A 16,044-nucleotide genomic window follows, 5' to 3' on the forward strand; every position below is an offset into this window, starting at 1 on the left:
TAAGAACATGAGTAGACATTACATGCCTGAGACCTTTAAAATTATGATTTACTAATATAACAGGTAAGTAAGCAGTGATACTTACTTACCTACTATTACTATTGTTGTTTATCTAGTCATGAATATTTATTTGTCATGGAACACTTAAGATCTGAGGGTATTTAATTCACACACATATTTTATCTTTTCAGAGTCGGGAGCTGGATTCCCAGAGTAAAGTGTGTGAGTTACTGAAGTATCAGGGTGAGGAGAAGCTGCTGAAGGAGCTCTGCAGGTGGTCCACCCCTCGCTTCCCTGTCAACGGTCACGATCTGAGGAGGATGGGCATCACGTCAGGCAAGGAGATAGGTGCCACTTTACAGAAGCTGCGTGACATCTGGAAGACAAGTCGTTATCAGATGGACAAAGATGAACTCCTCAGTTACGTGAAGCCTTAAATGAACAGAAAAGGCAGGGGTGTGCTGCTCTGACACTGTGCTGCTCACGGGTACTAATTGAGCCGACTGATGCGTGTTGCTAACAAAAGGACACTACAAGAACAGACATGTATGAATGCAATTTAATTCTAAATTACCCCAAGGCCACTTTTGTTCACCTGCTTAGCCACATGAATGAAGAGACACCACACCCTTCAACAACACAGAGACTGTCACTAGTTATACTGATGTGATTAGGTAAGAAGAAACGGAGGCAGAGCTGAGGGATGAAGTCACCAGTAACTAGAGAATAGTTACTTCAATAGTTAAGTATCTTCACTGTGCAGAATGATGTCTGTGCAGAGTTTGACTCCAGAAGGATATTCCACATTCATCTGCTGAAAGTTTCTGTGTTAACCAAAAACTAGATTTGAAGGAGCTGTGCCTATGAGCATGGTTTGTGACATCACAAATGATTTGGATGTCAGTCCTGGTCCGACAAGGACAGTGTGATGTAGAAATTTGAAGCCTTCAGTGCACATCCACTGAGAATGGACTTTACAGTAAAGGAGGAGACATCTTGTGTGCAGCAGGGAAACTTTAGAAATGATTAAACTTTGAATATTTATCGATTCTGGAATTTTTAGTGAGATAGTAGGATTTCTTTTGCTCCTGTCAGCTGTGTATTATTTCCTTGCTATGTTTTCTGTAAAGAAAATGATTTATAAAAAGGTTATACTTTTCATTGAAAGACTGACCTGGTGATTCTTCCATTCAAGTGCACACACTGCAGAATACAAACACGTATTTAAATTCATTCCACTTCCATGCCTTTGGCACTGTGAGGAATGGGCTCTGTGCTGGAGTGAGGTTGCTCCTCCCTCCTTCAGAGATGAGGAGATATAAAGCCCTCTCCCTCTCCTTTACTAACACCTCACTGGACACACTCAACACTTGTTGCTTACCGGGAACTCTGCAAATAAAGCGCCCCAACGATTTCTTTCAAGGAATTATCTTTTGATGAAATTGTTAAAAGACGAATTCCAGGCTGCCTGCGTACATTTATCTGCATTTCCCACTTCAGCTAGATTCACCTGGAATGGTTATATAACGGTGTATTGGCGTTATTTGCGGTGAAAGCATGGATTGGTTCGGTGTAAACATCAGTAACTCCACTTTGGAAAGCGCTCTGTCTGGGGATGTGCCGCGAGATGAGCGCTTGGCTCAGGTGGAAATAGCTCTTCTGTCCATCATCTTCATCATTGCAGGAATCCTGAACTCTGGGGTTTTGTTGGTGCTGTGGAAGCGGAGGAAGCAGCTCTCCAGGATGCGCGTCTTCGTTTTCCACCTCTGCGTCGCCGATCTGGTGGTCACATTTTTCCAAGTTTGTCCGCAACTCATGTGGGACATCACTGACAGATTCGTCGGTCCAGATGTATTGTGTCGCATAGTGAAGTACCTGCAGGTGGTCGGGATGTTTGCCTCCACCTATATGATAGTAGTGATGACGATAGACCGATACCAAGCCATCTGCAACCCCATGGTAACTTTCCAGAAGCGCAGGGCGCGCTGGAACGGTCCGGTGTGCGCCGCCTGGTGCGTCTCTCTCATCTTCGGCCTCCCGCAGATCTTCATCTTCTCTCGGGTTGAGGTCGCCCCCGGAGTGTACGACTGCTGGGCGCAGTTTATCAAGCCGTGGGGACCGAGAGCGTATGTGACCTGGACGACTCTGGTGATATTTGTCCTGCCCATTCTCACGGTGATCGTGTGCCAGGTGCGCATCTGCCGCACCGTGCACTTTAACTTTCACATGAAGACGCAGCACGTCGGAGCGGTGGTCAGTAAGCCGCTGTCCTCCAGGGCCAGCAGCGTCGCAGGGGTGTCCAAGGCGAGGGTGAAGACTGTGAAGATGACCATGGTCATCGTGCTCGCCTACATCATCTGCTGGACGCCTTTCTTCACCGTGCAGCTCTGGTCGGTCTGGGACGTCGAGGCGCCCACTGAGAGTAAGATAACATGGACATTTTCATCATTCATTCATTTTCAAATTGTACAATAAATCAAGTATATTGCTCTTTATTCCTAGAGATGAAAATTAGGGCAAACTGATGATAAAATTAGATATCATAGCTAGAAATTGTTCCTTAAATAAAACCGATCAAAATATAAGAATTAAAGTTATAGTTGAATCTTTTTCTCCTCTACATTTCCAGCTGCAACCTTCACCATATTGATGCTGCTGGCAAGTCTGAACAGCTGTGCGAACCCCTGCATCTACCTAATGTTTAGCGGGAATCTGCACAAGAGACTGGTGGCCCTGATGTGTGTGGATCAGCCTGATCTGAAGGGGTCCATCCAGGAGGAGGCCACCATGGTCAGCTCCCTGTACATCAGCCTCAAGAGCCTGTCAGACTGCAGATAAAAGTACTGACGTGTCAAACGCTTCTCTCACCTCAGGCTGGTGAATGTGGTGCAAAACTGTGGCTCTCATGAGGAAGACTTACTGGAAACCTCTAATAAGTGTGAGGACAAACATCATAGCAGAACTGAGAGTTCCTGTAGTAGCAGTATTTTAAGACCACATTGTAGAAATTAACAGCCAATGAAAAGGTTTCATGTGGAAACTCACTACAGAGTTCCAGACACAACGAAATGTTTATGGGGATATTACAGTGGAACATTAACTATGATACAGTTGCTATAAAGTCACGATTATATAATGCATACCTTTTTAAATGTTCAAAGCTTGTTATAGATTTTTTTTTTTTTTTTTTCTAGAGATCCACCACTTTGGTCAAGAGAGTAATATCTTAACAGCTACTGGATGAATTACCATGAAATATTGTACAGACATTCATCGTCAGAGGATGAAACCTACTGACTTTGATGAGCCCCTGACTTTCCCTCTAGCGCTACCATGAGCCTGACATGTGGGTTTCAGTGAAAAAGCATGAAAGCAGCCAGTGTTTGGTTTGTCCATTCTGGGCTACTGTAGAAACATAGTGGTTCAACATGGGGGACTCCTTAAAAGAAGACCCACTCCCTCTGTAGATAAAAACATCTCATTCTTATTAGGTTTGGCAGACAAATAAAACTATTTTAATTACAGGTGATTAGACACTTATAAAAACAGTATATTACTAATACTAATATAGTTAATACTTCCTTTCTGCCAATAAATCCTCCTAGGAATGTTTCACACTGGACCTTTAACTTTTCACCTAGCACCATCATCAGGTGAAACTTTTAATTTGTGGAATACTTTGGTTTATGACCAAATACCTGCAAAACTAATGACATTCCCCTCCGCATCACTTGTACTTTGTGTTTAGTGCTAATATACAAAAATGTTAGTATAATAACACACTGGCATGAGCATATTCGCATGCCGACATTTGCATTTAGCTCCTAGTGAGCCCCTAGCATAGCTTTAGACTTAGTTTTTTTAGTAATGTACCAAAATCTGGGTTAGCATTCATGTTCAATGATGTTTTGATCATTAGGCTGCAGTAGGTATGCAGCTGTTCCGTCATAATCTCCTGGGCCCTCCGACAGGCGACACCACTCTCTAGCCCTGACCTAACGTGCCCTCAAATTGCCTTTAAATCCTGCAATCACCCAAGCAAGGAGCAGGTAATCTCTCTTCGCCTCAGTTAAACTAATGGTGGCATAAAATGTGACCCCTTACTGTTGACAAAACGTAATTTATTTGGGAGCAACAGCACAATATGCATCAGGTTATTTTGTCAGAAAGATATAAATAATAATGATTAAGAATCATGAAATGGACACACCATTTGCATTTAAGAGGCAGATTGTATTTGATTGCATGTAATCTTTTTTGACAAAAAGACTTGTGTAACATTTAAGCTTGTGAAATTATGAGTAATGATTCTCTCATTTTCAGTAATCTATGCGTGATGTGAAAGTGTTTCACTCAAATGTAAATGTGTTTTATCCTGTAAATATGTAATCGTTCGTATGTATCATATGTCCTTTAAATGTGATTCAGCAGTCTACTTTACATCTGTATACTGTATATGATCATATCACTGGATAAATGCACAGAAATACGACACTATCAGCAGTGATATGTTTGTAATTGTCAAAGATACAGACAGTATGCATAAGATTACAGACTGGATCTTTGACAGATTTTATTTTCATTTTGATATAATGTACAGATCTGAATAGAGATACAAAAACTTGTATACCATTGGATCTTTCCTGATGCAGGTCCTTTTTTTGTCCAATCTATGTTTGATAATGACATATAACTGTTGGTTATAATAGTTTTCACACAACAGATGGGTCTGTGTATGTTAAATCTTTATTATGTCCAGATATGCAGGAAGATGCTCGCTGATAAATCTTACAACATGTTTACGTCTTTCTCTCGAGCCCTAAGGAATGACTCTGAGGTGCTGCCAAATAAACTGCTTTGATCTTGTGTCTTTTCATGTGTCTGCTTTCTGTCTTCCCAATAGCACTGTCTTGTTTAGAAAAATGTCCCTTTGGATTTAAAGCTGAAACCTTTATTTGCACTCTAGACTTCTGTTTGCCTGCAGTTTATTTTATGTTTCCTCTGTATGTCACCTGCTAGTCTCCTCATATTCCATTTGGAGAACGGGAACATTAGGAAAACCAGTTGACAAACCAGGAGACACACGGGTGGAAAGACATTATTCAAGGACAAATGCTGTATTATGGCTCAGTGATTTACAGATGTCTCTCTAGCTGGAGCATGTCATATAGCTCAGGCTACGTGAGAAACATGAGCAAAACCTGGCATATGGCAATTCTTTCAGAAATGTGTCTTTCATATGTTTTAATATTTTAGACTAAAATTACGCCATCTACCTCACAACATGGAAGATTTGAATTTTATGAATTGGCTTTCACCAATATGCACAGATAGATCCACCAGAAATCCTGCTGCAAAGTGCTCTCAGTTTGTCCTCATCAGTTACTGTGTGGCAGCTGGCTGCAGCCACTCAACTCTGACCTTTAACGCTAATAGAATGACCAGCAGCCACCAGTGCACCATCCCCAGCTGACAGGTCAAGGCATCATTATTTCCGCCAGGCACCTCGGTACGTAAACGGGAAGACAAATTTGACCTAGAAATAAATTACTATTACAATGCTTTACTTAAGCAAAAGTACCACTTCAGCTATGTAGAGTTCAGTATGCAGTTCTTGTAATACATCTACAGCATCATGCCAGTTAAATGAAATCATTTTGGTTGCATTTGGAGCCTAAGCTAGAAATTTGAAATTTGGAGTGCTAGAGTTTCAGTATTAATTTACTGAGCACAGAAATGAGCCCATAAGCTCTACCGTGTCTGTTTTTACCACTAGGAAAAAAAGAACAGAAAACTTTACAGTAGAACTGGACAACTAACAAATGTTACCAAGGGACTGACATTAGCCAGGTCTATTCATCATCCAGAGCCCTTAAGCTTCTGTTCAGAGCCTGAGATCTTCATCTAATGAAAAATGATGTACACTGTTGTTTACTCATCAGTTTTAATATTGAGACTGACATTTTTTTCAGTGTAATAGTGTTTATAGTGGGAATAGACTTGCTGTGTAATTATACTGAAATAAGTAATACTATATGGCCGCATACACAATATTTACAAGGGATTTATTTTACAACCCGAGAATAATATTGTAATAAGAGGGCTTCCTAACATATTTTCAGTGCTTTGTCCTGATGGAAGAACACTACAACTATTACCTCACTGGAAGTGCATGTGTTTAATAAAATTTGAGTGATGAGTAGCTCACCATGGTCTTATTTATATTTTAAGGTTTTATTTTTTTTAAATAGAAATACATTAATGAAATGAAATGCTTTAAAATGTTGTAAATTACTGTTAGGAATAATGACCAAAATAGATTTAGTTTTAAGGTTCAACATGTAAAGCTACATATATTTTGAACCTGCTATAAATCTTAAATGAAATGACAAATGACAAACGCCATGCTGCAAAAGGTTTATTATCGCCATTTCTTGTAAATTCGAATTTTGATGAATAAACTGAATTATGAACAGATGAAAAGAGACTTGTATTGTGTATGTGAACATCGTACTCATACTTATGTGTTTAAAAAGCCATTCATTAAACCTTTAAGATAATACGTGTTCAAGCTCTAAATGGTTCTTCCTGAAAGATTCAGTGCCCCGAAGGTACGAAATTGCTCTTCATATAAGAAGCCACTTGCACAGATTGCATTTACTGGTTTTCAATTCAAAACAACGACCACTTTTTCATTCCTCGCATACATCAGAAAAGAAAATCTTGCTCATTAGTATAGATGTAAATGAGGATGCTGCTGTCAAGGTTAGAAACATTCACTGATTTCCAAATTAGTAGGCAATGGTTCATACAAAGCACACTGGAAATGATAAAAGCATGCAGTCAATTATTCCATTTTTACCACACAAGTCCTGTCAATTAGTCAAATAAGTATTAAATTGCTTGACCTGCTTGGTATTCTCTATCTATTTCTCTTGACTGAAAAGATCCCAAGTGGCTCTTCACATTTAATGGAAAAACCTCTGACAGAAAAACACATCATATGAACCAGAAAGTATGGTTACAAAACATCATACTCATCTGCATCTGATGTCGCTCCTTCCACATGTCCATGTACATATACATATATATATATTGCATGCAAATGTGTCATCTCTCAAAGTCTGAAGTTGTTTAAAACACTGAATTGTTAAACATAAGGGGGTCCTCTGTGTGTGTGAGATGCATCGTAAAATAGAAACAAGAACAGCTTGTTATGTTATGGTAACTGACCTAGCTGCCATTTAATGCTTCTTTTTTGTGCTCTGCATTTTTGTCCCACGGTATGAGTCAACAAACAGAACAAACACATGTTTATATGTCATGTCCAGGACGCATTCAGTAGCATGCCATAAATAATGAGTCAGATCTGTAGTGAGATTCTATGAAACATGGGATGTTTCAGTGACATTTCTCTATTACAATGTATATTTCACATATCGGATGACTGGATTGGATTATTTGACACACATCCAAAAAGAGAGAAAAAAAAAAACACCAAAGCTGCTGTGATCCAGATGCTTCACTAATATCATACGTGAGTTTCTCATGAAACTTTTATAGCGAGTGCAAAGATGAATAAAGCAGTGTATAATTCATGCTCCTGACCTCCGCTTAATTAAAATGAAACAGGGCTGTGAGTTCATGATCGCTGCTAGTCCCAGGAATAGGTCTGACTCCTTATTATCTCCAGAGCCTGGGGGATAGTGTCCATTCATCAGAGCTGCTATTAGGCCCTGATGAAGGTTGTAGTAGAGTCATTTCTAATTGTAGTTTTGAGGGAAGGTAAGGTCAGGAAGTTAAGGAGTGGGGATTGATCATGTTTCAAATTTGTATCACAGTGAATGTAATTAAGCCTTTTTTTTTTTTTAAATCACAGGTTAATAATCAACACAACTTTATTCTTTTGTCAGCTGCACACACTGATAACACTGAACTCAGCTTTCTGGCTGATATGAGGCCTCTATAGCCCGCTTCAAAAGTCTATGACGATTTTCTCCAGTCGTCATCTCTGTTGTGTGTGTGGGCCAATTCAGGTCCAGCACACTACTGCATTAAGCGAGGTGAGTGTAATTACTCAATGAGTACCAGCTGAGATCATCAACTCACCTGGCCCTGCTCTCACAAACCTTCCCCACACCTCTCTCTCTCCTGCAGCTGAGTGTAAACCACACCACCTCCACTATGTGGCCACTGCCTTGGGCTGCTTGGACATAGTAGTTTTCTGCTTAATGTTGCTTCAGTATGCTTTGTACTCATTCCTACTGACAGGACTGATCCAGTTGTGGTCTGTATGCCATTCAGATCTGTATTAAGTCAGCCTCTTTCTTTTTATGGGTGGACTTGAGCTGGAGGTATTGGCGTCAACAATTGTTAAAGATCAATGTCAGATGCTCCGTAACCAGGCCAACAATGACGCTGAATGACAAACAACTACATGTCTGTCATTAGAAGTGTCATTCATTTCCACAAATTCTGATTTAATACTTTTCTTTATTCATTTGGTTTTATTATTTCTCATATCTTGTCAAACGTGTGCATTGAAATAAGGGGCAAACCGTGTCCCATTCAGTAAGGGATAGTGCATTTTATTTTTCAATACCGGATGATCCTGTGTTGTTATGGGATGGTTTGGCAACCAGGCTTGGGGTCTAAAGGATTACATGTAACTGAGTTACGTAATCAGGGCATAAAAAAGGACACTGTAATCTAGTAGACTAGACAGAAAAAAGACGTAATCAGATTACAGTTACACTTTTATTTTGCAGGATTACAATTTTATCAGTTTTTCTTTAAAAATACACTTACAAAAATACACAACAAATCTTTTAATTTCCTTTAGTTTTTCTTTTCTAAGGTTGTTCTCTTGTCCTATAGAATACACTTGCATATACTTCTTGTTAACATTTCTTTTCTCTTTCTTTGCATATTTGGTGTTGAGTTAATCTAAAAGTTACATTACTTTAATATTGTGATACTTGGATTAGGTTACTGATTACATTTTTTAACAGGTAATTAGTAATTGTATCGGATTACATTTTAAAGTAACCCTCCCAACTGTGGTGGCAACCCTAGTTTACAATGATAACAGATCATAGCAGATTCAAAGTTCAAAATTCTGAATTCTTGGTTTCAGACAAAAACACAAAACTCTGTAAAAGGGGTCTTATACATTTTGATGGCTTACACACATGACCATGTCCAAGGCAAAAAGTCAGCATCCTCACCAGCTGAAGATTAATATAGGAGTAGTAGATAGGAAGATATAAGTAGAAGCGAAACCTTAAGACTATTAAGTTGTAGGCTTGGACAATCATATTTTAAAGAGATAGTTCTGCTAACTAGTGTTTAGTTACTAGCTAACTACTATTTTTAGGGACATAGCCAAACCTGATGATGCTGTATGACATGAATACATGGTGTGAAAAGACATGAACATACTATGTATTTCAGAAAGCATGAATGAAGGTGAAAAGGAAATGTGTAATGTGTAACAAGTTGCACATCAGTCTATATATTATTTGCAGTGTGGTTGTTGTAATTAACCTTCTCAGATCACCTTGGCCCTCTCTTCAAGTAGTGTTTTCCAGACTCAGCGATTTCTGACAAATACTCCTTATGCCGAAAAAATGATAATTAAATGTGCAGCCTCCTATCTAATGGATCAGTTGGCAAGGAATCAGCTGGCCCTTCTTGCTAGTCACTAACAGGGGCCAACAGGTGATACAGCTAAGTGTGGTAGTACATGTAGAGCAGTTGTCTGCTGACTGCTCCAATTATATCTAGTCAACATGTAATATGAGGCACAGGGGCTCAGTGGCACTTTTGAAACACATGGCAAACAATATTTTGCTAATGTGTGTACTTGTATGGAAGATGAACCCTCTCAGGCTTAAACTGAGAGGGTAAAGGCCTTTAAACAAAGGTGTGATCCACAGATTTCTTGACAAGGGTCTGACTGACTGCTGCACTGCTGAAGATATTTTTAGGAAAATGGATGGAGTACTTACAGCTCAACACAATCCATGAATCAATTGTGTAGCTCTGTCACAGTAGATAATGCCAATGTCAACGTGGATGCCAGAAATCTGTAAAGAGAAAGCAGAGTTTTGGATCCGAATCCCGGCGTCCATCCAGTCCAATCCATTTTAGGCTGCCCCTGCAATATTGTGCATAATAATGCACATGCAGATGGCTTGGGAGTTACATTTTATTACTTGTGCATTAACTAGTTCAAGGCCAGCACAGAGGAAAAGCATGCTTGATGGTAATTTATCCTTACCTGATACATTTGGTTTATATTTTACATGTAAGGCATTACAGGGTAAATTCAAATTATGTGTTTGCTGTAATTATTCATCCTGTCCACACTGGCCAAAAAGAGATTCCTTCCTAAGAGATAGGGGACAAAATCGACAGTCCTTGTTCCATGCAAAAATCAATTTTTTGTGAGACAAAGACACTAATCAAGGAGACTACAAAGAGTTCTGTAGCAATTATGAAGGGAACAGTGGGTAGACAACAACTGTTGCTTCACCAGTCAGTGGTGTCTGTCACAGTGACAAAAGAATAGGAATAAGAACAAGTCATATGACAGTGGCACTTTTTTTCCAGAAAGCATGTTTGACACAGAAATCAAATGGGAAAATGAGCATTCTGACCTGATCATTTGAATATAAATGCAATGTAAAGTTGAAGGCTCCTAAAGGGTAAAACGGCTGCAACAAACTACAGAAACAACATGTTGCAGTCAGCAGGAGATCTGGGAAAAGATCTTCCAACGGGATATCGACCCCAAACACAAAGCCAAAGCTACAATGGCTTCAAAACATCAATTTTAATGTCCTAGAGTTGCCAGGTTGGCGTCCAGAAACCCATTCACTCAAACATTTGTGGCAGGACTTGAAAACTGCACTTCACTTACAATCCCCACTAGAAGCACTGCAAAGACGAACATGGAAATAGTGTTCAGATGTGCAAAGGTGATACAGACCTGTTCACATTTTTTGAAAAAGGTTGACTGAATGAGGTGAATAACTATCAATGCAATCTTTTTTCTTAAAATTGTACGTAATTGAAATTATTTTTAAAGCCTTTTATCACTGTCAAAAAAAACACTGACTGAGTATTTTACAAAATTACAATGTGAAGTTGAAGCAGGTTAAATACTTTTTATCTTTAACTTTGTATTTGTATCTGTGGAGGTGGACGCACAGCTGTACTCAGTCAGACACATCAGGGGACAAACAGCAGCAGCTCTGACACCTGTTGGCTTCACTTGTTTGGGATATAGTCAGAGGTAATGATAGCATTCAGTGTAATGTAAGCACCAGCAGCTGTATGTGGGAACACAGTAGGGGATAGGTAAGGAGGCAACCTCAATGCCCTCTACTTTACTCCACTTTATCTCTTACATTTAAAAACTGTGTCTAGTAGCACAGTGTGCTTTCAGCTGCATCTGACCACTTTGTTAGACATGGCGTACATGTTGTCGATTGAATAAAAATAAATAGAAACAATAAGGTGATAAACATCCCATCAGAGCTTCCCTTACAAATCTGATACATGTACTGATCTGCCGCAAACATAAGCTTCATCTATTATACCATTTGATGACTTCTCAAACTGATTGGATACTACACTGTCTAACATTAGTGTGTTAGAGAAAGGCAATATTGATGCTAATCTTGGCAGAGCACAAGAGAAAATAAATGATCAATACAACAGCATGGGGATGTTGAACCACACTTGAGTGTTGTAGACTTAGATCCAGAGCTGTGGTATGGCATATCAATAGGACAGAAGCCATGAGGAATTCCAAATGAGATTAATTTTCATGCATCAGCCTTATCTCTCATTCTTACTTACATACCTGAAAGCCTTCTGATTATAAATATAAAAGTGACTTTTCTTAGATTGATCCCATATGCCTCATGAAAAAAGAATGGAAGTCATTCACTTTGTCACTCACATATGAGGTCCATTCATCTTGTCTTAGTTCATTCTAAACTATTCCAGCACTGTGGAGGATTAATTCTACATTCTACTTTAACATGTCTGATCATGGCCAGTGACGAGCACAGAGTTTGAGAATGTGGAAGTTTAATAAAATGTAATTATACAGTTAAAATTTTGACTAATAGCAAAGGTTGAGGAGGGCCAACAGACCTTTTAAAACTATTGATCAGTTTGTCAAATAGGTATACGTATGATTTTACATCATTGTAAGTGTCAGTTATTCTGACTGGTGTGGACTAACAGATGATGACAACTGCACTTTAAGTAAGTACAGTAAAACCTCCTTAAGTAAAAAGCCAATTATATTATTAAAATAGTTCTAATCTTGGTCTGAATAAATTATTTTATTTTTAAATTATTTATTTTAAAAGCCATTATTTTATGAAAATGAACCAATAAGAGTATCCATAAAGAATTATTGTCTGCTGCACAACCAGTTAAAAAAAGTTTAGTTAAAAATGTTTTTCTCACCATCACCCAAAAGTCAATAATGACTTGCTTGAGACCAAAATAAATAATAAATAAAGGTAAACCAACTGTAACATGCACTTGCACTTGTAATTAATTCCCTGGTAACCTACAGCATTAATTTCATGCTCAAATGGTGGCATTTAACGGACTCATTAACTGTGGTTTCTATAACAAAGAGAGAGGCTAAAAACAAGATATAGGATATGTTTCTTTATCCCAGGTTGCTTTTAATACTGCAAGGCGACACTGCAGTTGAAAACCTAAAAAAGCCAATGAAGTAGTCCAATCTGTATTTTTATTATTCTTTTGGATGTGGTGGCAGTGGGCTAGTAGTAATTAGGCAGTCAGTTGGTCTGTTTGACTCTTAAATGCACCATTCTGCACAGAGGGTTAGGGTTAGGATTAGAAGTCCAACCAGACTGCTCGAGGGACGAAGCGGCACACACAGGTTAAGTTAATGCCTGTGACTTGTGCAGCACAGGTTCATTAGCGAACATGAGTGCTTGTGGAGAGGCGATCCAAGCAACAAACCTCATGAATTTAATGCTTGAGAGGATTAATGTTTAACTTTCACTAGTGGATTTCTCTGTTTTGCACACATTTCAGCAGCCTTTCAGATAACTCACATTATCATACTAAATGTGTGCACTCATGGATGTATGGTACATACTGCAATATCATTATGTGTCTTGCTTATGCTGGTAAAAACTGTATACGTCATTTACTTTGGATATGCCAATATATATACCTGGATATATGTGGTTGGCATGGCTACCGGATAAAATCCCCTCCCCCACATTCCAGTGCTCTGTGGATAGAGGAGTAGTAGTTCTGCAGGTGGTTGTTTATTGCTTGTTAAACATTGCTGGACTTTTCTGTTCAAGCGTGAGTGTACAGTAAGCAGCGCATAATTGCATGGCAAGCCATAACTGCTGGAAAAGAGTAGTGCTGTGGCATTTACATTCACACCAAACTACTGCTGATGGAAAGAGTGCTATTTCCTGTGTATAGTGATTTGAAATAACATTACAGAATCTCTTTAGATACAAAAGCAATATCAAACATGCTCTGGTACTCGTCAGCAAGTCTGCTTGATGTTTTCATTAATATAGCAGGACTTTGAATGACTTTGGTATTTGATTGGCTCAATTTGCCTTATAGAATCAGCAACTCTATATGGTCACAACAAAGGAAAAAGACAACTCCTAAACCAGTGGTGATTCATCTTTTGACACATCCCTGGTGGACAATAATCTAACCAAGTCCATCTGATTGAAAGCCTGACAGTAACTAGATATGTGTAATATATATAAAAGGATCCATAGTGGCTATGACTTGATGGATTTCAGCGAAAAGAACTACACTGGTATCAAGGATACCATTTCAGAGCATGAGGCAGTATCCAAATAATGCAGTAAAGGCTGATACAGTGGTTGAAGGACACTGAAATCCTTCAGCTAACATCACATGTAAATTTCATCTTCAGTTTATAGTCTGGTTTCAGTGTCAGGTTTCTGACTTCTACTGATCAGATATGAATGAGATTATGCCTTTGTTTCATTTTTATAAACAATAAATAACTGTTTTGTTTTTCAAAATTATGTAAATTTTGATGAATGAAATGTGTCTTTATTTTGTTGGACCCGCATAACCGTCACCACTAACATCATATATGTCACCAAATGACTGAAAAAATATTCCCCCTCGACACCCGACAGGGGCTGTTTCTATCTTGCCCATTAAATGGTAAGTATAGCCTGTGCATGGGCTCAGACACCTGACTCGATTTCCAGATGTAATTGTCAGATTTAGGACATCCTCACGTATCATCCGCTTACCCAGTCAAAACTCCTGCGAACTGCTGAGAAAGACATGGCAGCAAGACGAGGCAGAAGGGAGCGTATGGATCTCCTCTTCTTCCTATCAAGTGGCGACAACATTCAGTGTGTGGAAGAGCAGACTGAAATGTTCTTATTAAAAGGAAGCTGCAGAAGAGATGGTTTATTGATTTTTAAGGACTTTCAAAGTTGTCAGATTGGTTTTGGATGGTAGAGGGCCATTGAATAAGACACAAGGTCTGCTCCAAAAATGTGGCCTATATTTTTATATATTATATAGCGCCACAGACATAGACTAAAGAGAGTACAGAGTCGTAATAATGCTTTGAGCTTAAATAAAATCCTTTTTGTGCTCCTATCTGCCTGTGAAGAAGCTTAATGAGCTGAAGCTTCATTTGCACAAGAAAATCCAATCTCCAAATGGACGGTAACCTTCAGATAACAAAGACAAGAACTGAAATGCAAATACTGTAACATCAATTAAAGGTGGGTGCCTACAGATGGATTATGTAACTTCATTTTGTTTCACTCAAGTAAAGTGACAGTCCACTTACATTTTATAACGTGAAAAGGATGGATCCACAGTGTTTCACAAAGTAAGTATAGATTATATTTAGAGCATTTATAGCTGCCAATATTATGTGACAAGCAATAGATGTATAATGGGTATAGGAGCAGCACATAAATGTATATACATGCAAGCCATTATATTCCCTTATAGCAAGGAATTTTCTTAGTCACCTGAGAGATGTAAAGTCAACAATAGAAAAATAAGAGCAAACAATGACTGAAAGCCTACAAGCTGTGCGTCATCTGTGCCATGACTGAAACAAAGATGTGCCATTCAGTAAATACTCTAGTAAATACATCTTATTTTCATCTCTCCTGCATCTATGTTGGAAGATTTGAGAGTCAATGAAAAGATGCATGTAAGAAGAGTCCTTTAACTGAAGGAAAAGCACATGGGTGACAGTCAAGAGTGTGGATGTTTTATTTTGTGAACTTGTGTTGTCTCCTTCCATCTTTGCCTGCTGTTGTGAGTGGTTTGGCTCACACCAGCTGTTTTAGTATTTAAAGTTGTTTCTTTTTTGGTTAGCCATGCTAGCGGTGGTGCTTTCAGAATTGCAATGTTATTGGGTTGGTTAGTCCACCATTTAAAACCAAATATTATAACAACTATTTACAAAAAAAATTGTTTGTAGGCCTACAGAAAGTCTTGGTCACAAGAGATTGAATTGCAATCATTTTGGTGATCGCTTCACTTTTCATTTAGCGGCGGCATATCCATCCAAGTCACAATTTTGATGTGTCCAACTACTCTGATAACTGGTACTGCACCAAATACCTAACCAAAGCCTCGACCAAATGCAGGCTAAGCTGTACTTTGTGTTTAGTGCTAACTAGAAACTTTTAACAAGCAAGCACATAAAAGGATGATAATTAACATCGTCATTGTGAGCACATTAGCATGTTGACATAACATTAGCAAGTGGCACAAAGCACATGGTTTTGGTGCTTAGACCTAACCAAACTGTGTATGACCTTTAGGTCTGGTACACCTGTTGCTGGTACTCACCATTAGCCATATGTCATTTTGGGACTCATTGTCAATCAACCTATTCAGTCATTTAGGTACATCCTACGTTAAGCACGTCTTGGGGGAAAAAGCAAATTCATTCCAATTAGTGATAGATCGGTCGCGAACGATCCGGCTCTA

At 38.8% G+C, this 16,044-nt stretch overlaps 1 protein-coding gene across 1 annotated transcript; it reads left to right on the top strand.

Annotated features, from left to right (window-relative positions):
* Positions 1-1,268: 1,268 nt before the first annotated feature.
* On the top strand, positions 1,269-3,105 carry si:dkey-178o16.4 (oxytocin receptor). Its single transcript, XM_035661299.1, has 2 exons — positions 1,269-2,422; positions 2,630-3,105. Exons 1-2 carry the CDS (start codon positions 1,558-1,560, stop codon positions 2,836-2,838), a joined length of 1,074 nt encoding a protein of 357 aa, XP_035517192.1. The 5' UTR covers positions 1,269-1,557; the 3' UTR covers positions 2,839-3,105.
* Positions 3,106-16,044: the final 12,939 nt, after the last annotated feature.

Source organism: Morone saxatilis, unplaced genomic scaffold (genome assembly GCF_004916995.1).
Source record: "Morone saxatilis isolate NCDOM2014 unplaced genomic scaffold, NCSU_SB_2.0 Contig18, whole genome shotgun sequence".
NCBI classification, from domain to species: Eukaryota; Metazoa; Chordata; class Actinopteri; family Moronidae; genus Morone; species Morone saxatilis.

Excerpts from the sequence above, each read along its gene's own strand:
- si:dkey-178o16.4 (XM_035661299.1), top strand. The coding sequence starts at position 1,558 with ATGGATTGGTTCGGTGTAAACATCAGTAACTCCACTTTGGAAAGCGCT. Across the intron at positions 2,423-2,629 it reads CGTCGAGGCGCCCACTGAGA|CTGCAACCTTCACCATATTG; the intron begins GTAAGATAACAT and ends CTACATTTCCAG.